The following is a 26,394-nucleotide window of genomic DNA, read 5'->3' on the forward strand; positions in this document are numbered from 1 at the left end:
CTTGTCTAGCAGCTCTTGCTGCTGCTCCTGTTGCCAGTCTGGGAGACCATGAGGTGGGGGCGTGTGGCCCAGGATCTGTGCAGGGCGGGGCCTGTGCTCCAGGTGGAAGGCACTGAGAGTGGGGTCTATGCCTCCCCCTGCTGGTCACCCAGCTAGTGCGGGGCTGGTGCAAGACTGAGCCACTGTGCTGCCTCCAAACCAGTGGTGTGCAGCAGCGGAAGCCGGCCTGGCTTCCTCACAACTCCTGGACGAGCTGTTGCTTCACCCTGCTTGGTTGAGGGGTGGCAGGGCATGGGGGGTGGGGTATGCCACCAAAACTCACGCCTGTCTCACTCCAATCTGGAGGCACATGGCCCCCCCTATGCCTTGACAGGGCAAAGTTGCTGCTCCCGCCACTGTGCCACTTGTCCAGAGGCAGCAGAGAGGCTCAGTCTTGTGCCCTGCTCCCAGCAACTTGCTTCTGAAGCACAGCCTGGTGCAGCCCTGCCCATCCCACGCAAATCCTGGGGCAACTCCATGTCCCCCACCATGCCCTCCCAGATCAGCAGCAGGAGCAGTGGCAAAAGCCACCAGATAAGCCACCACACAAGCAGCTCCTGGACCAGCGGTACGCAGTGGCACAAGTTGCCCCACCCTCTCCTTGGGCAATGCTTGCCCCAGGTCCAATCCCTCCCTCACTGCAGGGGGCATTGATCTGCTTCCCCAAGCCCCTTCCTTTCCCCACTTCCCCCGACCACAACAGACTTACCAGCTGGATGCAGCTGTGTTGACCATTGTAAAGGAAAAACCCACATGGAAACCTTGAAACAGGGTGTCAGTTTACAAATGTTGTAAATGCTGTTTGTCATAACACAAAGTCATAAGTCAAGGACTGCCTGTAATTATTGAGGAGTCATCTTAAATTTAAAGTTGTCTTGGATTTGGGTAAATACAGTAGGTACTGTGATTAATTGCTTTGTCAGAGCAATAAAAACTTCGCTAATTGATCAGTTAAAGGGAAAATCATCAGGTATACTAGTAAATGTAGGCAATTAAAAATATAGGGTTAAAAGTTGTTTCAAATAAAATGCCTGACCTCAATCATCCTAATATTTTTCATTTTTAAAAGGTTTTTCACTTTTTTGTTGCTTTGTGAAAAAGAAAGAAAAACAATATAAACTGAAGCTCTAGTCTGTGTCCAACTGCTATCCAGTGGAGATTAAACTGGTTTATACAAAGACTCCAATTCAAGAAGGCATTCCTTTAAGAAGGGTATTTAAAGCATGCGCTTCAATGCTTTCCTGAATTAGGGCCAAAATGCATGAAATAAAAAACCTGAAAAAGAAGAGAAAATACTTTTCTTTCCCCTTATTTCTCTGTTTCAATCTGAAGTCCTATGGTAACAAGACTAGATAAAAAAGACAGAAGTATGATTTCCAATATGACTGTCACTGGAAATAAATTACTGTTGTATTCATCATTTGCTATTATTAAATTGTGTCTGATTTGTTCAGGCAAAGCTTTAGGTTGTCATAACATCCCATTGACTTCAGTAGGACTTCACATGGATACTGGAGAGACCTTTGCAGGATCTGAGCCAAAAGCACTACAGTGTTTATTAAGGAAATGTGCAAACAAGAAATGATCATTCTAATAGCAATGAAAATGCTATTAGAATTAAAAATGCATTTCAATGTGAAGCAAAAACCTGCTTAAATTACATTTCAATAAAATGCAGTAGTTTATTAATATGAGAATAAATATAGCTGTCCAAACACAATTTGCTGACCTAAAAAATATAGGCCTAATTCTTATTCACATTAAGACCACTTTACATGGTTCTGACAGTGTGAAAGGATGTTAAAGTGAGTGTAAATGTAATTTATGTCTACTTTATACTACCAAAGTGATGCAAAATGTCCTTAGTGAAAATAAGGATTATGGGTAGAGTTAATTCATTTACATTCACAATGTTTTTAGATATATTTGGGGTTTCTGAAATTGTGCAGTAAGTTACAGTTAGGTTCTGAAGTGAAGTAAAATGAATTTTAAATGGTTCCTGAATTCTTAGCAATTCTGCAGCAATGCACTGATAACCAGGTTCTTTCCATTTCAATATGCAACTATAGATGATGCCTGAAATAATAACTCTAGCTTTTCTTGATGTAGCCTACCTGTACCAGAGCCCTCTAAATCAGAACTTGCATAGGCTACCTCTAGGTTGCAGTTTTAAAGCTAGTATTTAATATGAGTAATGACAGTTTAAATGGCGTCCTGCATCTTCAGTACCTGACATCAAGGTTGCTAAGGAATTGATGTCACGCAGCCATTTCTGAAACATCCTATCAATGAGAAGCTTGTTATGGAAAATGTAGTTTTGCTATCTGGAACACAATTTGTTGCTCTAAAATCCTTTAAAGACCTCTTTCTGGTTTCCTTTCCACTGCAATTTGCTACATAATGTCCTTCTTAGAATGTAATTCTAATGGACAGGAAATAATGATTTTGTAATTATTGTAAGTACTCATGTCTCATCTATGCCTCTTCAATGAAGTTCTCAATTCCCAACAGAGTTGGATCTGGATTGAAGAGACTGTTGTGAGATTTAGCTAAACATAAAGTATTTCATGTTAATTTATAACAGCTCCAAATCAGAAATATGTTTCTCAAACATTCTCCTCCCCCTATCCAATGGAATCTCTTAACATTTCTTGGTAATATTAAAGTTATCCAGGAATGCATAATTCTGTGACATTATAATACAACAAGATTTCTAGCATCCATGCTGTCAAAAAATGATGGACTCTTTAATGAACCAAGAAGTTTTAGAGGGTTTCAGAGAGGAGGAAAAGGGATTTTTTTTAAAGGTGAGTTATGGTTTGTACTTATTTCCCCCTACAATCAGTTTAGCTGGGATACCTATTAAGGGTGTGCAAAGCTGGCCCTATTCATTTCAGATTCAACCCAAATTGGGGACAGTGATTTGATTCGTTGATTTGGATCACTGTCCCTGATTTAATTTGGATGAATCTACCATAGACGCACCTTTAAATGTTTTTTGTACATACCTCAAAGTATGAGCATGACTTATGAATGCTGCGATGGTGGGGCACATGGAGTGTCCCACAGGAACGGGGGGGGGGGGCAAGGGGCCCTACATGCTCAGCAGTGAACACTGAAGTGGACAGGAAGTGCTTCTGGTCCACTTCCGGGTCTGCTGCCGAGCGTGCTGGGGAGCCTCCCACGCTTCTGTGGGACACTCCATGAGCCCCAGCATTGCAGCAATCGTGAGCTGCCGGGTATCTAGAAGTATGTAGAAAAAACATTTAAAGCTGTGTCTATGTCCGAATCGCCAAATCTTTCTGAATCTCCCCAAATCGATTTGGCGGGTTCCAATTCAATTTGGAGAGATTAAAGGGTCCTCTGATTCGATTTGGATTTGGAGATTTGGCCACTGAATTGGGCCGAATCTCTGCCAAACTGAATCAGGGACTGAAGCTTCGCACAGCCCTAATACCGATATTTTCTATTAACTGCAATTTTCATATTGCACCACCACTGCTCCCACTTCAACTAAGTATCTATTCTCCGTAGAAACGTTCACAGTCGAGATCTCACATGGATGGAGAGGTCTAATGTTGAATCTTGATTCAGGTACCTAACTCCAGAGAGGAGTAGGACTTCATATACACCTTTGCACTAGATGTTTCCTGTGGCCTAGCTCTAGATGCCTTACTGTTTAGTGTTTGGGCTCACTCAAACACTCTTTAGAGGCACCTAATTCCCTCCACTGAGCACATATGGAGCCTAAGCACGCAACCCTGTTTCTCTGAATCACCTTCTTGAGGAGCCTTATTTTTAAGCATGCTGAAGTCTACATTGGAAGTATCCAAGAGGCCAATCTGGATTTTTAACCTTAAGCATGTTCTGAAATCTGATCCTAGATTCTGGGTGCATCTATGTGTTCATTAATGCACAATGGTTACTGCACATTTAATTTAGTACTTGTATAATTAAGTACTAAATAATCGCCCAGTAACTGGAGTTACTGTGCAGGAGCGCCAGCAAACACCTTTTTAGTGATGCTACTGTGCAGTAGCCTAATAATATTGCGCAGTAGCATATTAACACTGTCCATGCTGTGATGCACTACTGGGCAGTTAATGTCTCATGTAGACACACCTAGTATGTACTTTCATTCTACTAGCTTCAACTGAATTTGAGCATGGGCTTAAGTCCTTTCTTAAACAGACAAAGAATTAAGCCAAGGTATAAACCCAATTTACAAAGTTAAATGGCTTACTAAAACAAAGCCAGAATGAGTTAAACTCACAGCACCTCTCTGGAGCTGAAGCATTACCCTCATTAGAGATTGGAAACTGGAGACATAACACAGCTTACATGTTATGCTGAGACCAGAACCTGTACCAGGAGAGAAGCTTGGAGAGGCAGGGAATAGACACACACATAGCGTTACTTTTGTATCCACACAAGAAGCAGATACCGAGGGTATGTCTATGCTGAAAACCACAGTTTTGTTTTTAATTTAAGGTGGCCAACCCACGTAATCTAACCTGGTTTAAAAAAAAAAAAGCAGTGAAAATTTTGTAATGTGCATCATAACAGGTTAAGAATTCCCTTTGGGGCCTTAACTTGAGCTGTTAACCCACATTAAAATCCAAGCTTCCCTGTTTTTACTGCTATTTTAAACAGAATCACTAAGTTAAGAACTTATTTTTTCCATTGTAGACATACTCATAAGCTACCAGTGGAGGTTTGCCAAAGGAGTTGTGTACAGAACCCAGAACAATCAATGGTCATCCATCTACGTCAGCTAGCAAGACTGACCCTACTGACAAAAGGGAGTTCAACTTCTCCCAGCCCCACATTTCTGGAGTGGCCACAGTCCATCTCTGTTTCTGGAAACACTATCCCATTAGGACTAAACTGTTGTAGTGAGCTAAGTGACTTACCCTAGGTTGCTTCAGGAAGCTTTTGACAGAACCAAGAACAGAACCCTGATCACCTTAGAATTGTAATGGGATTACCCATGCCTAAAGTTATCCCCTGTCTTAAATCTTTACAGGTTTGGTCTCTCTTTATTTTTATAGAGAAAAAAATAAATATGAAAAAGTAGGGCAGATTCTTTAATATAAAATTAAGAAAATGTCATGCATACGTGTCAAAAGAAAGGGCTTTCCTCAAAGAAGACAAGCACACTAAATGTGCCCAGTGCAAGCTTATTTTGAATTTCCTTGGAGTGCAATGACCTTCTAGATTTTTATTTTATTATCATTTAATTGAATGTTATTGCTGCTGGTTTTATAATTCTTGAGATTTAAGTTTATTTGGGGGATTTAAATGAGTTAAAAGAGTTAAATATAAACTCTGCTTTTGATGATCTCTTCTCAACAGACCCAAATGTATATACAGTATAATTTCATCACTGACAAAAATATACAAATGGCATAGCATTTCATGTAGTGCTTCAGTTCAGTGTACTTCACTATTTATAATATGTAAATACACAGCTTATTTCATAAAGAAAACAAGTTGTAGGCTACAGATGTAGAAGGACTTTATTCATTTAATATAAACAGAAATGAAAGGAAAAAATGTTCTTTCACAATAAATAAATATACTATGACAAAGGTTACTACTGAAGGGATTAAAAATGACAGAAGCCAACATAAAAACTTTCAATATCATACTTTTACTTTAATATGAAGACATTATTATCAAAGGAAAATACTCAAGAAAAGCTTTGATAAAAATAATCTCACACTATCTTTGAAGCGGTTTCATTTATTTTACTACCCACTGTGTTCCTTATCAGAAGGCCAAGTATAAGAAGTTTCCTAGTTTATGATTAGGAAAGAATCTGATAGATTAGAAGACTCAATTGAAGTTGGACATAATAAGTATTAAAGTATTACATGACATTAATCCTGCCATTCCATTACTCTCTCAATCATTGTGCACAGACTAATTATTCTGAAGCCAGTGTTCAGGAGAAAATAGAAACATACTTACACTGGGCTGGAGTAATCTCTTTATTGCATCAACAAGGCTAGCTCTGTACCGGTCCAGAAACAGGCTGACATTGAGAAGGGAACAGAATCCAGATTAAAATGGGTTTTCAATGCTAATGATACTAATGCAGATAAGTACAAGGCTAATTACATATGTTTACACAATGCTGAAAAGGAGAAACTGAGGTCTAAATTTCCTTCCTTCCAATTAATGTATGTTTTAGTAAAAACAAAAAACAAAACACACACCCCCTGGTTGAATCCTGCAACTAATGTTATCTAAAGCTAAAGCCAAAATATCAGCATGAAGCAGTTTTGTTATGTGACAGGAATTAACAGATCATGTATGCTAATGTTTTAATAGTGTGGATATCAAAAATTAGGATTAATATACTGTAATGCAGGGTTACCATTTCACATGCTGTTTGTATAGAAAGGTTTAAAAAGACGGTTGTTTTGTTTCTTTAAAGTATCCTCTCCATTGCATTTAGTGTACTACTCTTAAAAGTTTTCTTTGGCCATTTAAATATTTATCATCAGTTTATTAACTTGATATTTATTCATTTGCATTATGGTAACTTATATAAACCAAGTTCCCCACCTTGCTAGGCATGCGTTGTTCCACTGTAAAAAAGAGACAGCCAAGTGCAGAGCCATCACATCATGAAAGTGAAGTTCTTTATCCACACAACTGGTATAAAAAGATCCCAGGAAGGCAAGGGTCCCAGGCTGGTCTCCATGGAGACCCTGGGATCACTGGGCAGTAACAGTGCAGGGCCAGGCTCTTGGGCAGAGTTGTGATCCACTCCCAACACACTCCTGCCCACAGAACGGGCATCAATTGCAGGGGAGCAGATCGCAGCTCAGCCCTGGGCCTGTGCTGCCATGGCAAGACACCCCCTGCCCACCGAGCAGCAGTGGGGGTGGCCGCATGGAGTTGTGCCCCTCTGCTGTTGATCAGGAGGCAGAGGGTATGTAGCTGGTGTGGGGCTCCGGAGGAAAGGCAGCAGGGAAGGGAGCCCACAGCGGGAAGCCTGCATCCACCCCCACTCCGCTTGGCTCTGGTCCAGCTGTGTTGCTGAGGTGGGGAGGTGGGCATGTATCCCACCTTTCCCTTTTGAAAAGGTGGTCAACTTACCAGCCGAGCACGGGGCAGAGCCACTTAGGAAATTTTAGTGAGCTGTTGTGGGCGAGGTGAGGCGGGGCAGGGGGGGTGCTGACCCAACCCATGACAGCTCACCAAAACTCCCTTAGTGGCCCTCCAGTTCCAATAATTGTCCATCCCTGGACTAGCAGGACAAACTCCAGGATTTTACAGTGTTTTGTAGGATGTGCTTGTCTAAAGCACGAAAGCTTGTGGACCAAGTAGCACGAATAGACATGACAAACCAATAGCGGTGTTTCAAATGTGGTTGCACGAGATTTCTCCTTCTGAGTGCCTCCAAAATTACATCTGTGAACTGTACAACTATAGAGGAAGGAATGAGGGAGACAAGTTCTACCCCACCCTCCTTTCACACTACCCTGATTATATCTATTTAAGGTAAGTTCACGCAGCGCTCAGACTTGTGATAGCAGCAGATGCAGGCATATCTAGCTCATTCAGGTACCAGTAACAGTGAAGCTGAGACAGCACCCATTTTCTTCAACTTATCATCTAGCCCAGGCAGGTAACATCCTGCACTGAGGCCTACATAGCTGTGATGATGTTTCTGTTTGTACCCAACCTGGTTAGATTAAAGCTGGTTAAGTTATCACTACATGTGCTACAATTCCATCTCAGACTGCACTTTAGACATACCCTGTGTAACTGTAAAACCAGTCCATTTTTACTTATTGAACCTCCAACTTCTTCAATGTAGTTGCATAGAGACCCAGAATGTGCAAAAAATCCTGGGATTTTTTAAAGGATTGGGATACAAAAACAATTGCTTAAAAAGAACGTGCAGCTACTATGTTACATAAATGTGAACTAGAAAACCTTCAACTTAAAGTAAATGCTTACAAATAAATCTATGGAGGAAACTGACACAGGCTTATTATCAGGGATCTGGATTTTCCATTTCTCGCAGAAAAATGGGAAAAAACACAAACTTTCCCTTTTGCCTGAGAAAAACATGGATTTTTCATTTTAACAGAGAAACATGTGGATTTGGTCTTTTGAAAAGAGCTCTCTCTGCAGGCTGGCAGAGTTCCAGGTTGCAAGGGGCTGGGGGAAGCAGGAGGAGGGCGGTTGGGCAGGGGTGCCATGTGTATATACATCTTTCTGGAAACATGTACATGCCAGGCAGCCTGGAGAGCAGCTGGTAAGCATGGGGGTGGGAGGAATGGGAATGAGGCCCCCAGAGAGGGAGGGAGTTGGGTAGGGCTGGGGCTACTGCCTAGCTTGGCAGTGCAAGGGCTTGGGGCCCAGGACCACAATGTGTGGCCACAGGCTCCCAGCTAGGAGTGAGATAGGGCCAAGGGGGTTCCCCCAGAGGGCCAGCTCCCTGCTGCTGCATGAACTCCCATGGAGGCAGAGAGGATCTGTGCCCCCCAGATCTGTATGTGGGGCGGGGGTGAGCTGCCCACTGCTGGCTTGGGCCTCCAGTCCTGCTTCCCTGTCCCAGGGCCTCTATGGCCCAGTGGGTGGGATCTGGCACAACAAGGCAGAGCAGGGCCAGGCAGGGAAGCTCAGTGCCACTGCTGTGAGTCCTGTACTACCCTGGTGACGTGTCCTCTGACTGCTCTGAGGTGGGTAGGGGGTGTGGTGCCAGGGCAGTGCAGAACTTGTAGCAGCAAGGAGCATTCCTGCATGGCCCTGTTCTGCCCTCTGTGCCAGGTCCCACCTGCTGTGCCATGGAGACCCTGGGGGAGGGCAGCAGGGTTGAGAGCCCAAGTCCACAGTGGACAGCCCACCCCTGCACCCACTCTTACCCCATGCACAGATCAGGGGAACACATGCCCCCCTACTCCCCCAGGAGTGCATGAGTGGCAGAGAGCTGCCCCCATCTGCCCCTGCCCCCCTACAGGCTGTGCCCTGGCTGTGCTGCCCATGAGGGGGGCAGGGGGGATCCAGGCTCCATACTCCACTCTGCTGCTGCCTCCCATGGGTAGCAGTCAGGGCTCAGGCACTGCTGTGGTGGGGCAGGAGAATGTGGACCTGGGTCCCTGGTCCTGCAGCCCTAGCATCTGGGGACCCCCATCTGGTGGGGGAGTAGGGGTGTGTGGGGGTCAGTGAGGGGCCAGGGGACTGTGACTTGGAGTGAGGGGCCTAGACCTGTGCCCTGGTGAGCTAAGGGGTCAGGGGGAGCTGATTTTCCCTAATTAAAAACCCAGAATCAAATACCAAAATGTATAGGTATTTAGAATTTATTTTACTACAGTGATTGAGACACTGGTAGGCTTCCAAATTGTTTGAAAATGATAAATATATCAATAAAATGTTGTGTTCATTTGATACCTATATATAGTGGTTTTTCATTTTAATAATGGATTTTTGGGTTTTTATTAGAGAATTTGCAATTTGTTTTTTATCAGGGAAAACCAGGATCCCTGCTTATTATGAATGGATAACTGCATAATGATCTCAACCCTTCTGATTCCTTTAATGTTTTCTTGAATGTGATGCCTCTCTTATGGAAGTCTCTGAATCACAGCTACAATCTTTCCTTGAGGAACATGAGAATGAGCTAGCCCTAGGTTACCCAATATAAGTGTATGTTCTCTTCTTCTTGTGTTACTCTTAGTCAATTTTTATTTTAAAAGAAAAGAACATATGGCAAATCTATCTCACAGCAAGTTTTCCACACTTCAGCTACTGGCACGTGGAACATTAATTTATTGAAAAAGATTTAAATATGTATCTAAATAATACAAATTATAAAGTCACTGTAACATACTAGCGCAGTAAATTATTTTTTCTTGTCTGGAGCTAAATTTTCAGAGGAAACAGACTGCAAAACTTCAGGTCTATCTACTGCAGCAGCAGGCCTATGATTGCAAAGGGGGTTACTGTGTGCACTAAAGAGTGCAGGTACCAAGCATTGCTCTCTGAAGTCTATGACATTTGCTTTGTTTTAACATAATCCATTTTGTCTAAGTATTGCAGTGGCATCCATACTCTGAGGGTTTTTTTCTTTTTTCAGGGGAGTAGGATCCTGCCACAGCTAATATCTGTGCCACTCAGTGCTATTAACACACAGTATCTTATATATTCTGCTGTTATTGTGTTAATAAATATTATCTCAGAATAGCAGGCAGTGAAAAAGACGTGTTAGAAATTATATGATAAACTGCAACAAGAGTTAAGAAACCAAAATGTTATATCACGCATGTGTATGTCTTCTTAAAACTGTATAGATTCAGGCACGGTTGCCCCTTGTGGTGTTACCACACTATATCATGACCCCTTTATATATTTTAAAGTTAGACCTTCATCAGGGGGAGTAAGCCTCTGTTTTAGTTTTGCAAACTTTCCCTGCCCCCCTCAAATAAAAAAGCAGCTGATTTGAATTTTTTCAATTTGGGCAAATTTCATCAAGAAAAATGACAGCATGTTGCATTCAGCCAGCTGTGTAGGGATATGCCTGGGTGCTTGGGGCAAAGCAGAAGCAGTGACTTCTGGTTGCTGCTGCATTCACAATTGCAAACACATGGCTGCTGGCAGCAGTCACTTTTTTTACCCCCACCCTGCCCTCCAAGTTGGTGCCCAGGCAGTTGCCCCTATCACCCCGCTCTAGCTATGCCACTGCATTCAGTCATATCATAATCTTACTCTACTGAATTGGTTCGTGCCTGAGAAGCCTCATCTTGAAAAAGGTGTGCTTCAGATGTATAATGATGTATTGGCTTGTACTCACCTAACACAGAGGTGTTAAACTATGGCCATGGGCTAGATCCAACTCACAGAGACAGCCCAAAGCCTGGGAGAAATGCTGGGAATTTGGAGGTAGGTCTGATGCAGCCACCTCAGGGAATGCTTCTGTCTCAATTGCATTAGAAGATGCCCTAAGTATGACAAAACAGTAGAATGATCTGTGTTTGCAATAGGTTGGTGCAGGATTTGGGTGGTTAAATATCAACATCACATGCTGAAAATGCACCTTTTAAGAAAATCCTCCCAGAATTTCACAGCATTTCTCAAAGAAGCTAAGGGGCATATTGGTTTGTTGCTCTTGTCATTCATTATGGACCTCACAATTCAAATTTGGCTTGTATCACAAGTGGTGTGGTGGTGTTCTTAGTTGGCTCTTTTCCATATAACAAAATGCTTCACATTTCCATAATAGGAAGTCTCTGACTGCAGAGACTCAGCAATGAAATTGGAGGAGCTTTTACAGGTCAGCACAGAAATGTCTGGTCACAGTATCAGTGGAACTGGAGCAGTATGTACTGACTCTTGCTAGTACATCTGTTTTAATTTATAGGCAATAAGGTAAATTTTTGTCCGATATTTTTATTAATTTTTATTTTTAAGGATGGGGTTTTTTATGTGTTTTCCATTTTAACCCACAATTATAACAAAGTAAAAACTTACACAAAAACTCTTGGAGGTAACAGTGAGCTATAGCAAAATCATAAAAATGAGAATTTCTCAGTTAGATTAAAGCTGATATGCTTTATCATTTCTTCTTGTATCTTAAACAATCTCCAAGCAGGGGGCATGTGTTTATATTTTAAGGGCTATCACATCAAATATCTTCTTTTTGCATGTCCTGCAACAGCTACAACTGGTGCTTTAGACCTGATTTCCAATCATCCACAGCACCTAATGTGCAGAGTCATATATGTTCTTACACAGCTTCAACTGCTGAGCTGTCATATGTTCAAAAGCACTTATTAGATTAAAAAAAAGAATCCTATTTCCACACCATCAGGTTCCATTACAGTTGAACATGCACGTGTAGAGGCAGGCTTAAAAGGAACAATAACTTGTTATTCTAAACTTAAGAAGGACCGAGATCTTACTGCATTCCTGTGGAAAGAAATCTTTATATTAAATGGACTATAGAACAAGACATTTTGATTTAATGGGTAACTTGGGCACAATTCTGCATTCCTAGCAAATCCATAACTCCTACTTCTGACAATGAAGGTAACACAGCACTTGATTCATACACCTCGATCATACAAACCATTACATTCATGTCTAACTTTCAGCAAAGAAGCAGCCATACTGATTTCGGGGTCCTATTAAGATGTTTAAATGTTACCAGGTCTGAGCCATATTCTGTAGCTATGTCATATTCACAGCATCCTAACAAGAAACTGAAATATTCTCCCTTGGTCACCACTTCTGGCTTCAGTCTTCTCTTAAAAAAAAAAAAAAGTGATGGACATCAGATTCCTTTTTTCTTAATTAGGAATCCTTACTTTAAATCAAATACATCTTCCACTTCAAATCAATGCAGAACTTTGGGATGCTCAAGGGCTTGAGAAGAGTTTCTTTGGTAGCCTATCTGGAGTAGACCAGTATCTCTGTCTCCCCTGCACCATATTCTTGCTTTTAGAGCTTCTGTGTCTCCCTGCATTTCACCTACCCTTGCAGTGCAACTGTGGGGCTTGCAATTTTGAGAGTAGCATCCTCCCTCCAAAAAACAACTGGGTTTAGGAACAGACAGTTATAATACTATTTTGGTGGGTTTTTTTCAAGAATGCCTTTATCATTGCTGTAACCTCACCAAGATTTTGTCTTTATTTTTACCTCAAAGTTGACATTTTACAAGTTATTTAGGAACTACTGATAATTTTTATTGACAAAATCTTGAATGATTAAATAACGACTAGCTTTCACAATTTGCCTCTTATTTATTTTATAATCTAGCTCAGCTACTAAAATTAACTGAACTAATGAACTGTCTGTTCTGGGAAATAAATTATTTTCCACCCTTGCACACAAGGTTTATGAGTGTTTGAATGTAAATATACGAATATAAACATATCACTGCTTGTTGTAATCATGTACATTTTTACTTGAACCTCAATGTGGGTTTGGAAAATGTTTATGAATAGAGCTTGTTTTCATGTAAATGGGATCAAGCAGTACTACTGGTTAGCTATTCAGGCAATCAGACAATACCACCCTTGCTGGAAATACTTCAATAAGAATTTATCCATGTACCTAATATTTGAACTCAGCTTTTTTGCTTTATAGTCCCCTGTTCTAATCCCAGATCTTACTGACTGATAATGAACTGTATGACAGTGTTAAAGTAAATGCAATCTATTCTATCTGTTTTTATCACTGCATACTTTAGATTTCACCTGAGGAGCTGAAAGAAAAGAGATTTCTCTTTCTCTTAAATGGCAGCCCAAAAATTCAGAAAGCAAAAACACCACCAGCAGTTCTGAAGGAATTTGTTCTTTTGGGAGAAAAAACTCCTACAAAAATAAAAAGAAGATTCTACTTTGGTAAATGTATTCTACATTTTTAACCAGCCTGCCAACATATCAGGTAAACTAATGGTTTCTGTTACAGAAACAATTATTTTTAAGAAGAGAGAAGCATTACAGTCATTTTATGCTTATTAAAGTAATATGGATGTGTATTTGCATTTTGGCACTTGGAGCAACAAAAATAAAGGTAATTTGTATATAAAAATCTGCTTTAAACTAACCTTCACACAGCTGTATATTAAAAATCTATAAATATTTATATGCTTACCTGCATCTTGCTGCTTCAAATATACAAAAACAGGAGACTGCAAGTGCATTATGTATTTTATCTTTCACATTTAATCTATTGTTTCCTAAAAAAAAAGACACTATTTCTAAACAGGCTGGGTGGAGTATTAGGTTAGAATATTAATGAAAAAACTACTTAAATCTTGCTCTCTGCTATTCTCCCCAGTACAAATAGGATGACATGGTGTGAGTATCAAGAATACAAGAGATGGCAAAGCCAGGTTGTTTTGATATTTGTGTGAAGAACAAATTTAACTCTAAATCTCTTGGCAGGACCTTGCTTCACCCACATAATCTGAAGAACATCCATATGCGAGCCTTGTCTAAGCCTCTGAGAAGACTGCTGCCCTCCTGCTCATGTCCGCCAGCACTCTGATCTGACTTTCATACTTAATCTGATCTAATCCTGTCCAGCATTAACTTCATCTGTGCAATGAAACCTGGAGTATCCATTCTAGTATTTGGTGAGGAAGGCATTTACTAAATTACTTGCTGAAATCATATGGTGTTGTTTAGCTCCTTATTTTAATCAGATGATACATCTCTGAAGCATATTATCAGTGATTAGTTAGAAACCCATCTCTGTCCTTTTTGGGAACAAAGAACTTTTCTGGAATGAAATGCTCATGGAAATGAAGCACTGTTGCATTTAGCACAAGTCAAGGAACCAGCATCAGCAAAGGACAAAAGAAAAATAATACCCTGGCCACTATTAAAAAAAATCAGCAACGTTTCTGAAAATCTAGAGTTTGCTTAATCAGCAAAACAAAACAAAAAGACTTTGGTGGTCATATTTTAGAAGAAGCCAAGTTGTGTATTATTTAAAAAGACAATAGACAGCTTCTTGCTCCCCTCCCCCCTTCTTCTTTTACCTATTTTCATAGTAAGATTCGGAAATCTGCTGAATTCAGCTATCTCGTGCAGGCATTATTTTCAGAATTGGACTCTTACAGCGATTGCATATATGACAACAAAAACATATTTGTGTTATGGCAGTGAAAAGCAAACATAAAATTCAGTGCAGAAAGAAAGAGTTTAAAATAATCTACCTCAAATGTTTTTAATGAAACTTCCACTTACATTTTCTAGCTTGCTTCATCATGTAAGATATAATATTAAGAATGCAGTTTTAAAAGTTGGCATGCAGTCATTAAAAGGGTCGGATGATTTTATACTGCCAATATCAAAAACCGACTGGTGTCATTACCCATGTCTGTTGATATATTTAAATAGAACATACACTACCATGTAAATACTCAGTCACAGACTAAGTATTCTGCTCTGATTTTCACTAAGATTTCTCTCTCCATAAACACTTACCTATGTAAATAATATTAAACTCATTTGAACCTATACCTGCCAACAGTGTAGTCAAACTGACTAAGGCAACTGATTTTAAAAATCCTTTTCCCCCCACACCTCTTTCAAAGATTTTTCTGGGGAGCAAACAATATATCCCCTTATATCAATAGTCAGATCTTTCCTAAGAAGTAAGCTAATTGAGCTGTTTGTGTTGATAAACTCCCTTTTCTCCAGACTGTTCCTCACTGAGCCATAATTATTTGCAATTTGCCTAAGTCGTCCATTTACTGATACGTCAAGCATGAAACAGAGGCAATTCCAGAAAATGGAAATGCTTCTCAAAATCAATCTTTGGGAAATAATGTGGTAGAAGTTACTGTGTGATAGAAGACTACCTTATAACTGTCACATGGAGATGAATATTAATTTGTTGAGGTTAAGGTGGTTTTGTGCTTCATTTGTTGACTTTGCTTAGCCATCAGCAAGCAGCACAGTACAATTACTCCAGCAAAGCTATTTTTCTAACACGAGTTTTATGATTTTTATGTACTTACCAGTCAGCACACATAACAATGTCAAAATGTCCTTCCAGTTGAGAGACATCTGTCTCATTATCCCATCGTAAAACGCTGAAGAAGAAAAGATTTAAAAAAATCAGACTTACATTTTTTTTGTCTTAGAATGTTTTTAAGCCACTATTTTTATATGCCCCATAATATTGTTTTTAAAAAGCTGTACATATCACTTAAAGGCTGTATACAAAAATTCAGAAATGCTGAGCTATTCATCTTCTTTAGTCTTTAAATTGCAAATGTGAATATCTTTATTCCTATATAAAGGCAGTGTATATAAAATCCCATTACTGGATCACCATAAATAATTACATTCTGAATCACAGCCACTGGAATGGCTCTAGATAGTTGGGTCCTTAACACCTGTGTATCATACTGAAATCAAAGCACTGATGAACTGAATGTAATACAAATTTGCAAAATAAATGTAGTGAATTTATGGATCTCTGTTACATCTGGCAGGCCAGTCAGTTGCCTTTCTCATTGATGAAGTGAGCATTCACTTGGGCTCCAGGGAGGAGGGAGAGGGTGAAAGAATGCTAAGTTTAACTTCAATGTCAGCTATGTGGCCTTAGGCAAGCTTAAAAATACAGCAGTACTGACTCTGTCAACACCTATCCTTTCATAGGTGAGAAGTTATTTAATTCCAATATATTTAGTAATAACCAAAATGTGTATGTGTTCAAAGTTCAGTTTCATTTATGAACACAGCTACATCTGTGGTTGCTGTGGAGAATTTCAGTACTTTGCTTCCTATTAAAACCCGTAATTAGTTTTGAAATTTCCTGAAGGTTTGCAATAATATTGCCCTTCTGCTAAGCTTTGACACTGCATTATTTCCTCCTTTCTTTCTTTTCTATAGACTCAGCTCCTCTTTTTCATTTTTCTGGTTATTTATAAAAGAAAGTAGATAAATATTTATAGGAAAAGCACTTGTGGGGGCAGGGTCTAATCTGATCTTGTCAGGTTGTGCATGCTTATCTCAGTTTTGTATGAGTCTTGACCAAATAGACCCCTCAGTCTTCCAGCAGCTATAATCTACTTCTGGTTAAAAGCCATCTCTATTCACATAGTACTCCTAATATTTAACTGAGGATCAGTTATATGTTCATTGAAAAATGGTCCTTGTATGTACAAGAAAAGGGAAAGTACATTTTGCCACGCTATGCAAAAATTGGATCATGCATTCACTTGGACAAAACAGGGGATTATAGTACCAGTACACAAGTCAACATGCACCTTCACACACACACATTCATGTGCACACAAATAGTGAGATATAAAGCTTCATGAAATGGAAATGATGAGAGGAGAAATCTGATTGGCTGGCAAGCCTTCTGATTGTGTGAGTATCAGTGTAACTGAACAGATCAGAACTCGTTAGCCCATTTGCCCTCCTGGAATTTATTGTGCCAATCCAAGGGAAGAAAAGAGTAGATTAATTTAATTTTTCCCCCCTCAAATGGAAAGTATTGCAGATTTTAGAAAATTAGGTGGCTTTGCAAACTGGCGCTTTCAGGGCTCAGCAGGCATCCAGTAGTGGAAAGTGACAAAGGAGAGTTCTCACTCTCAGCTGCTGGCTGCCTGCTGGCTACCAGCGGCTTTTTCAACCCTGTTTCCGTGGAAACTTAGGTTAAAATGGTGAAAATTAGGTAAAGGTAAGTTTTGTGGGTTTTAAGTGCTCACTTGGATATTTTGAAAATCCTGAAACAGAGTCCTGAAGCTAGAAATTGGTAGATGAACTCGGAGTTTAAAAGGCCATCTTTGGTTCTTATTGCCACAGAAACAGAGATCTGATCAGAGCAACTATGAGATTTGAATTTTTTTTTAACTCATGTACTTCCCTCACTTCCCAGACTGTGAGGTGGTGCTTCCCCTGAGAATAATTCAGACACGTCACTTTCAATGCCAGCCTGCTGAGCACTCAGGATACAAAAATCTGGTCATGACCCAAGCAGTCAGAGAGGCAAATTAGCAAAGGCTGGCTGGCACCTGCAAAATCTGCACCCATGCCTATCACAAACACGAATAGGGATCTGAATGGTTAAATGGTAGCTAAGAAACCATAGTGTTGGGCAAACTAAATACTTTGATATATTAGTTTCCATAAGCTTGAGCAATTGGCAGATTTACATGTTCAAGATTTGCAGGTTCAATTTAAGCACTGATCTTCAAAAGGGAAAGGGGACCTTCTTTATTAATGTTAGGGGAAAAAAACTCTGTAAATTTATGGCGAATTGTGTAAAATAAATAAATAATAATAGTATTACTGATCTCAGATAGGGTCTGAACTAAATTATTATCAAAAGTGTGACTACAGCTCACAGTTTGAAGACTTTTAAATTAGCTACCTCATCTACTGTTAACAGTGTAGCCACAGCAGCATGGTGCTCAGCATGGGCTGCAAAGCCTACCTATGGGCCTGGGTAAATGCTTGGGCAGTTAGGCTGTGCTGAAGAATGGGTTGCCATGGGCACACTACTATCAGTACTATTATACTCAAGCTAGTTTAAAGCTAAACTAGGGAAGGCCGCACATACTACAGTCACACCTAAATGTAATCTTAAACCAGACTAAAATCAGAAGTAAATCTTTGAAGTCAATGCGGTTACTCCAGTAAAAATTAAATAAAAAATAAGTGTGAAGATTTCTAGTACCATTCACTTGCAATAAAAGCTTTTTGTATCTAAACACAATATTTAAAGGAAAATTCATTAGTTAACCCTAGTGTCATGGAATCAGTCTGGTAAGTCCAGATGCATGACATGTTTATGTGCATGTGCTCTTCTTCTCTTGCTTTTCAGGAGATAGTATTTCACCTCTGTCACAGTGGAAGGAGTTGTCGGAGGCATGATTAAAAAAGAAACCAGAGTCTCTCCACTTAAAGGAAATGTTTATAGAAACAAAGGGCAGTAACATGAAATATTTCAGCCTAAGTAAACAATTTTAAAAATGTCCTTACATTTAATACAGCCAGGTTAAATACTGTACTATAAAGAAACAACAGAAGTTGTAGGAGTCAAGTATCTTGAATGTGACTTAAGATGCTGGCAATCCCCATAAATGTTTTAAATGTGTAGGAAGTACGTCAGTCCATATTCACAGCTATGAAAGGCAGAATTTTAGTGTGTAAGGAGAACACAGAAACGACAGTCCCAAGCATCAACGGTTGTATATGACCTTGGACATCCAAAAGTTTGGAAACACATCCAGAGTATCCATTTTGCTTCATTTTGATAAATTATAATTTGTGGTGCTGCCTGCTCAAACGTGTGTCAGTCCCAGTCTTCTCTCTGCCCTCTCCTGGCAGGCTATCTTAGAGAAATATAGAAAACAGGAAAAGGAAGTTCCTAAGAAAGATTTTGAGGCATTAAAATACTTGCTTTCACTTTCCTAGACCAATAAAAACAGGGCTCTAAAGCTAAAAAATACCTCCATAGCTCTTTTGTCTTATGACAAGAAACTCCAAGATAGTAAGACCTGACACTATTTTGGAAACTAAGCTTTTCCATGTGTTTCTAGGTAAGTAATAGCCTAATAGGTTTTCCATTAGACTTAAACCTTTAAACCTCATGGCACTTTAGGGGACATCTTTTTATTTTTGTAAGGAATTTACTGTACTTTATAGCACAATACCAACTATGTAGATTCAGGCTCTTGAAATGAAAAATAACCAGGAAACCCTTGTTGAAAACAAATCTGAAACCCATTTAAAAAGCTGGGATTGATCTTCTGGTTTTGGTCACAATATACCTAGTGGCTAAAGAAAGTCTACTAAAGTTTGCACACAGACACACACTTACTTTTACATATATGTATAAAACCCCAATGCTTTAATAGCTTTTTTTTTTACTTCCTTAATAGAAGAAAAGAAGCCAGGAGGATCTGGGTGGTTGGTTCCTATCTCAACCAAGATGATGGCAACTAAATGTTGATACCATCTCATGGCTACTTTATGACCTACATCAAACGAGTCTGACCAGTTTCTAAGGGAAAAGTGCCACGTCACAAACCTATTACTATAATTAGCAATCTTGATGGCAGTCCCAGCAAAGAAGATACGGAATAAATGAGCTGTGGAGAATGAACTGTCCTCTCACCCACAGAGACAGCTTTTCCAGGTCAGGGTTGAACATATTAATGAAAATGTCTGAAAATATCTGCATTGAAGCATCAGACTCCCAGGCCGTCTATGTAGCACCATTCAAAAGCAATAAATTCATATAAAAATAGAAGAAACAAAGCATTTTCATATTTTTTATGTTTTATCTTTTGAATTGGCAATCAAGCCAGAGAATATGATGAGGGTCAAGGTAAACAGAATTGTGATAAGGAAAAGGTCAAATGTGAGAACAGGGACTAAAAGAAGTGCATCCTTTCTTTAAAAACTAACAAAGCTCCCCAAAATGTTTCCTTACATTTCAAAGAGGAAAATAAAAAATGGCAAATGCTGCAAGGTCAGCTATAGTAGATAGAACTGCATCTCTTCCATGCAGCAACTATTATTATTGGAGAATAAACCACTAGTATGCTTCTTACAATAGTGAGGCACTCCAGTCTGCATTTATGGTGTTCATTTAAGGTGATTTATTTTAGCAGCTTCATATATTTTGGGCAATACTGAGTTCTCTCTCACCTTCTGTGAATCAGCAGTTGCTTCTGAATAGATAGAAATAGGTAACACTCATTAAACAAAATAAGTCAGCACACTGATAATGGAAATTATTACCATTTCTAAGTTCCCCTGAACTGTTCTTACAATGATTTCAGGAGTATGGTAGTTATAATACTAGCTTCACAGTGCATGACTTGCTTAAAATTGCACTAATCCTAGTAATTAACAATAAAGCCTTGTTTCAGGTGGCATCTGAAAAACAGCCTCAGACTTTCCCCATTCCCCTTTCATTGTTTTTACTAAGGCAATTTAATTTTTAGTTTTTTAAAGCTGTTTGCATCAATATTTGTAAAAATATGTGAGGCTGTATCTGTAGGTCTGGTTCAAATGTCACATCAACAAGAACAGTATCATAGCATGGGCGGTGCCAGAAGTGCCCTGGCATCAGGCACCCTCACACAGTAGAGCACTTATCAAATGGAAGTAATGCATAGCAGGGCACTTGGCAAATGGCCTGCATTGGTCATAAAAATGCTTGGCTATGGCTCTGACCAAGGAGACTGCTCACTCGGCATGGTCTTTGGAAAACATTGTTCTTTCTCTGATTTGCCTGTTGTTGGGCTTTCCATCCAAATATCAACTCTTCAGATTATACCTAACCCAAAAGTTCTTTCTTTCCCCAGGCCCTGTTACTCCACTGTGCTGTCTCTCATCTGCTCTCAGCTCTCTCCATTACTTACACATTTTTTATATTCTCGCTGTTCTTCATTTCCTTCTTTCCCTCATACTCTACAAACTCCATTCTCCCTATGCTTACCCCACGTCAACACCAACATCTTCCTCCACTCTTGATCTCTGGCTGGTGACCAGGTTAGCTTCTCCAAGGACATTTGTTCTTTCTTTTTCAGTTCTTCCATCTTCTTAGCCAAACAATTCTATTTTTTTACCTTAATTACATCCCCCACCTGCAATTCCAGGTGCCTCTTGCCATTTTAACTAATTCCTCAAACCCCCCTCTTTTCTTGTCTCTTTTCTCTCTACACACTTGAAATATAAAAGTGAGAAAATACAATTGAAACCTTTCCCCATCCAACAATCTTCTTCCTCTTTCCCCTTCTGCCACTTTTTCCTCGCTGTTTTTCCTCCCTTCGGCACTCTATGAGACTGCTTTCACCAGACAGTGGACAAAGTTACTTACCTCCTATAGTGTTCATGAACACTCACCAGTAAAACTTCTAGGGCTAACTTTTCAAAGTTGTACTGGCAAATGTTTTTGAACAGGAATATTCACTCCTATACAGCAGAAGAATACTGCTGGGATTGTAAAAGTTTAATATTGTGTTCACCCTATTCAGGGGGTGATTTTCACTCATATGAAGTATACTGTGCATGAGAAAATAATTCATTCTCAACTTTCTCCTATGGAAAAAATATTATTTTTTTGTCTTTGTTTTGTTGTAAACTATTATGATTAGGTACATTATGGCAATGGATTAATTGTATCAAAACAACAAAATGCATAAACATTAATAGGAAAGGCTGTCTGGGACAAAAAATAGGGAGGAGATACACAGATACGCTTCACTATCACTACAATTCACAGAGCCACATTCTCAATACCAGTTGATTAGCTATGCTCATGAAGTTTGTATATATATGTACTGTGGATCAAGAAATGCATATCTGTTTAAGTAAAACACCATTTGCCCATGGTAAAAGCATGCACACTGTAAACACTCCATTTGTAAAATACAGTTATTCATTTTGCACAAAAACCGCCAAGTTCGCCACAGAAATTCTGCAGAAATTGACACAATAAAAAAAGAACACCATTGGAATGTATTGAAGTGAAGAAATACATTGTATATAAATGTTATATGAAAATAACGGTGTTAAAAGCATGTTAATGGGGTTGCAAAGTCAAGCACTAAGAGGTAAGAAATGCCAGAATTAAGCTTGTCTATGCAACCTTCATTTTCCCCTTGTGCACATGCACTACAAGACAATCTTTACTTTCATATCACACACTATTTCTTCCAAAGAACCCATGACTTATTAAATTCACAGGATGGATGGTGCTCAGATTTATCTATTCAAATTCAGATAATCGCTATATAATAAAAAACAACATTTTAGCGCACAAGATAGAAAAGGCACAACATTACTGGCAGGATCAGTATAGGAAGGCTTCCACAAGTGAATCATGTGGAGAAAATTATAGGAAAGGACAGTGGGCATTTGCCGTATCAAAAAACAGGAGACTATACAAGGAATTAGGGAAAAGAATCAAAGGAGAATACCTGACAGGAAAGAATATGAAGCAAACATTAAGGATGGGCAAGCTCACTAGGACTGAGAAGGAAAGGAGGAGATGACAGAAAAGATGTATGTAGACAAGAAGTTTCATAAATACATAGATATTAAGGCCAGAAGGGTTAAACACAGTGAATGGGACTTCCTGCTTACCAAGATCTTCACTTAGTAATTTCTTAGTATAGCGGTCAGCCTGATGAACTGAAAAGCAGTATCTTATAGAAAAATATCTTCTCCTCATGTAGATACTTGGAGATCAATTCTCTTTGGTAAAGTAAGTAGGGTACAGCTCCTTAAATTTTTCAGTGTAAGACATTATCCAGACCTTGAATCATTCGTATGACTCTTTTTTGAACCTTCTCCAATTTTTCAATATCCTTTTTCCAATGTGTACATCAGAAATGGATGCAGGATTTGAGTAATAGTCTCACTGATTACACACTAATGTCTTTATTCCTTGCACAAGATTCTTTTATGTCTTTCTAATGTCTATCATTATGTCAAACATTAAAGGCTACCCCATTTTACCTTTGTCTGTGATTATAGTTGGTTGAAAACACTGTTGAAGAGGAGCAGCACAGTAGAAACAGGAAAAACTGGTCTTTGCACTGTGTACAAAGGGCATGATATAGAAAGAAGGTTGATACGCTGGTATTAATGGCAGCCAACCGGAAGCAATACCCAGTAAAGGATAGCTAAAAATATGGAAATGCATGGACAGGAATAGAATTAGCAATCACTAATGTCTTATATCTAGGGGTCTGCCCAAGTCAAAGAGGCAGCTAGCTGATTTCAAGTGGAGATTCCAGGACGAATGACCATTTTCACAGGCTGATTGCAGCAGGGCCCCCCATGACTGATTGGCTGAGAGACCCTGGTGGCTCCACTCTTTGCTGCTGATTGGTTGTGAAGGCTGTCTATCATATGACCCTGCCTCTCACTGCCAATTGGTGGAAGGAGGTGGGGCCACATGACAGGCAGCCCAGCCAATCAGTGGTAAGGGGCAGGAGTGGTAGCCACCTTGGGTTCCCCTTTGTGCCAGCAGCTCCCCTCCCTCCTTGCCTACTGGCAGGCTGCATAGCTGGCCACAGCACTACAAAGACTGCTGGCTACCCCTGGCGACCCAGATATTATTTTCAGTATTTTCTTTTTCCTGTGGATTTCATAGGCATTCCCTGATTTCATAGGCAATGCCAGATTTTGTAATTTCCACAAAACCATGATTTCGATAGGTCCTTAACTCCTGTCTTTACAGGGTGATGCTTAGTAAACCCAGCACATCCATGCAGGATAGAAGAGAGAAAGAAATAAAGAAATAGAACATACATGCACTCTTTTATGCTATGGACCTGACAAGAGCAAAAAGAATTTCTAAAGCAACCTTTCTTATTCCTTTTGAAAAAAAAATAAAAATGCAGCATCAGGACTATTCTGCATCTTAAAACATAATATAAAGATTATTTATCCTCTTCAGATATTAATTTAGCACAAAAGTGCCATCTCTTAGTTTTCACTTGTTTTTTGACTATGCAAAAATAATGAAGAAATTCTTTTCTTGCAAAGAATTCAGAAAGACCATGACAGGTCAGAATGCTTGTGACGCCATGAATTCCTATCTGAAATGTCAGGGTTTCTCTTGTGAATCACCCAAGATATTTAGGATCTCGTGGCGCCCTGGGTGAGAATCACTACACTACAGTAATAAGATTCCTCTTTTCTGAACTGACTCAGCCATCTTGGGGAAAAAGTTCTCACTGAAGAACAAATTTTAATAGATTAGGCAAACTGAGATTCTGTTCACTTTTAGAAAACACTACAAACCTTTCTCTTTGATACTTTTGCATCACAGCTAGAATGATATTTACAACAACTTCACCTTTCAATCTGTATTTCAGGCACAGATGAAAAAGAAAAGTCAGAGACTTCATGAAGTCTACTATGGATTTAGCTATTGCCAACTGATTAAGGAATATGCTCAGAAAATATGGTGATGGGTAGTTGATGATATAATCCGAGTAACTTATATGGAAAGACTTACAGCAAATTAAGTTAGTTCATGAATAATTTTTTAAGAGGAAATATAGCAGGAATAATTTTCTAAAAGTTAGCAAATACCTATTGGGCATGTCTACACGAGATGCTACATCATCACAGCAACAAGCTCTGGTGACATAGTTCGTCAATATGGTGATGTAGTGCCAGTGGGCATGAACTGTGATGCCACCACTACTCTGCAATAGTGTTATCGGGTCTGCGGGGTACCACCTCGCTCTGGTTTGCATCTGCCACGACTTGGATCTTATTAAGGGAGGAAACAGATGGAATGTTAATAGAAACCCGCGGAGTAATAACACTTGACCCATCACATGATTACAGGTGCTTTATTCTCGTTTTTCTTTTACAGTGGCCCGGACCACAGACAGTAGCCTGTCGCACTTGCCCCCTCTGTCACCCTCGGTTCCAGAGAGGATTGCCAGCTTCGCGGTTGTAAAGATAACTACCAGCCAGAATCCCATGGTGCCTTAGCAGCTCGCATGAGTGGTTCCTTCTATCCTGCACCAATTACAGCCAAGGAGCAGTCCCAGCTGTTGCCCCTCTGTGGGCAATAGTACCTTACAGTTCTGATCCAGTCCCCCTGGGTGCGAGCCACTCCTGCCTGGGCTCAGCTTATTGCCTGCTAATTGCCTCGCTAGCAGTGGAGGATAGCCGCGTCTCTCTCTACCTCCCTGTGGTTTGTGCCAGCTTGTCTCCAGGAGCTCCCTCACTGCCAGCACTGGCACAAAGGATCTGGGATGGTCTACCCCTTTGCTCTGGGATCATTGCTGACTTCCCCTTTCGGGTCCCAAACGGGGACTGCTTCTATTGTGGGATGCCTCACCCCGTCGCTGCCCAGACCTGCGGCTTCTTCCCCCTTCTAACTCACCACGGCGGCTGGAGTTCTGTCGCAGGTATCTGGCATCTTTACTGATCTGGCAGCTGTACAGTCCCTTCTCCACGTCTCTCTGGGTCTCAGCTCCGCATTTTAGGGCCATCTTTCTCTGGGGTCTGAGGCAACCTCTCTCTCTCTCGGTGCCCGAAGGCATCTTTTCTGGGGCCTCGCCCTTTCTCTATTCCCAGAAGCCAGGTCCCATTGGCTTACCAGTGGCGTGGGGAATCTCTCCCCACCCCCCGCCCCTGCCTGGGCATCATGACTGCCAGCTGTGGGGATTTTCCCCAAGTAACAGGGCTCTGGTCAGGAACCCTGTTACAAGTAGCAATGTGCTACTGACCAGTAGCTTGTTGCTACTACGCAGTAGGGTCAGAAACAACCTGTGTAGTGCCGGAACTACACAGTACTGGTGGTCATTTAGTACTTGCTAAAGTAACAACTGCACAGTCAGGCATATGTGTAGACATACCCATTAGCAACTGAGCCAGGATTCAGAACGGTTCAAGTAAATGAATAAAAGGTACTTAGGCACATTTCAGCCATTCAAAAAATGAGAACAGTTCAAAGTAGCTCTGTACCAGCAGCACAAAAACTCATTATATGCTGTATGCTTCTCCATTTGGACTTCAAACTTCCATAAAAGTATTGATTCAGTGTAGATTTGCCTGTGTGTCTAACAGACTTTTTTGCATTTGGACACCTTTCTGCAGGTGTACTGCCTCACACTAGAAGCTTTACTAGATCTCTGCAACCTCTTATGGCAGAGATTCTCAACCAAGTTCCTGAAAGTTCCTTTTAAGGGCACCACAGGTTGCTGTGCAATGTTAGCACCATTACAAACACAGGATTCATAAGAAAAACCCAGAGAGCTCAGCTAGGAAATCCATGGAGTCAAAGGCGTGTCTGCCCTGTTAGGTCTTTCTGAGACCTTAGCAACAGAAGAATTGCTCTATTATTTTTCTATAGTCAAAAAATGAGTGAAAGCTA

The 26,394-nt window shown here is 40.2% G+C and overlaps 1 protein-coding gene across 1 annotated transcript in view; it reads right to left on the minus strand.

The window, feature by feature from the left end:
* CAMKMT (calmodulin-lysine N-methyltransferase) overlaps positions 1 to 26,394 on the minus strand; it is a 383,612-nt gene that overhangs the window by 23,534 nt on the left and 333,684 nt on the right. Inside the window, exons 9-10 of the mRNA XM_019549368.1 lie at positions 15,533 to 15,607; positions 6,013 to 6,076 (exon numbers count right to left, since the gene is read on the minus strand). Coding sequence (XP_019404913.1) covers positions 6,013 to 6,076; positions 15,533 to 15,607 — 139 coding nt within the window. The remainder of the gene's footprint in view (positions 1 to 6,012; positions 6,077 to 15,532; positions 15,608 to 26,394) is intronic.

Source organism: Crocodylus porosus, unplaced genomic scaffold, assembly GCF_001723895.1.
Source record: "Crocodylus porosus isolate Cpor-Errol unplaced genomic scaffold, CroPor_comp1, whole genome shotgun sequence".
Classification (NCBI taxonomy): Eukaryota; Metazoa; Chordata; order Crocodylia; family Crocodylidae; genus Crocodylus; species Crocodylus porosus.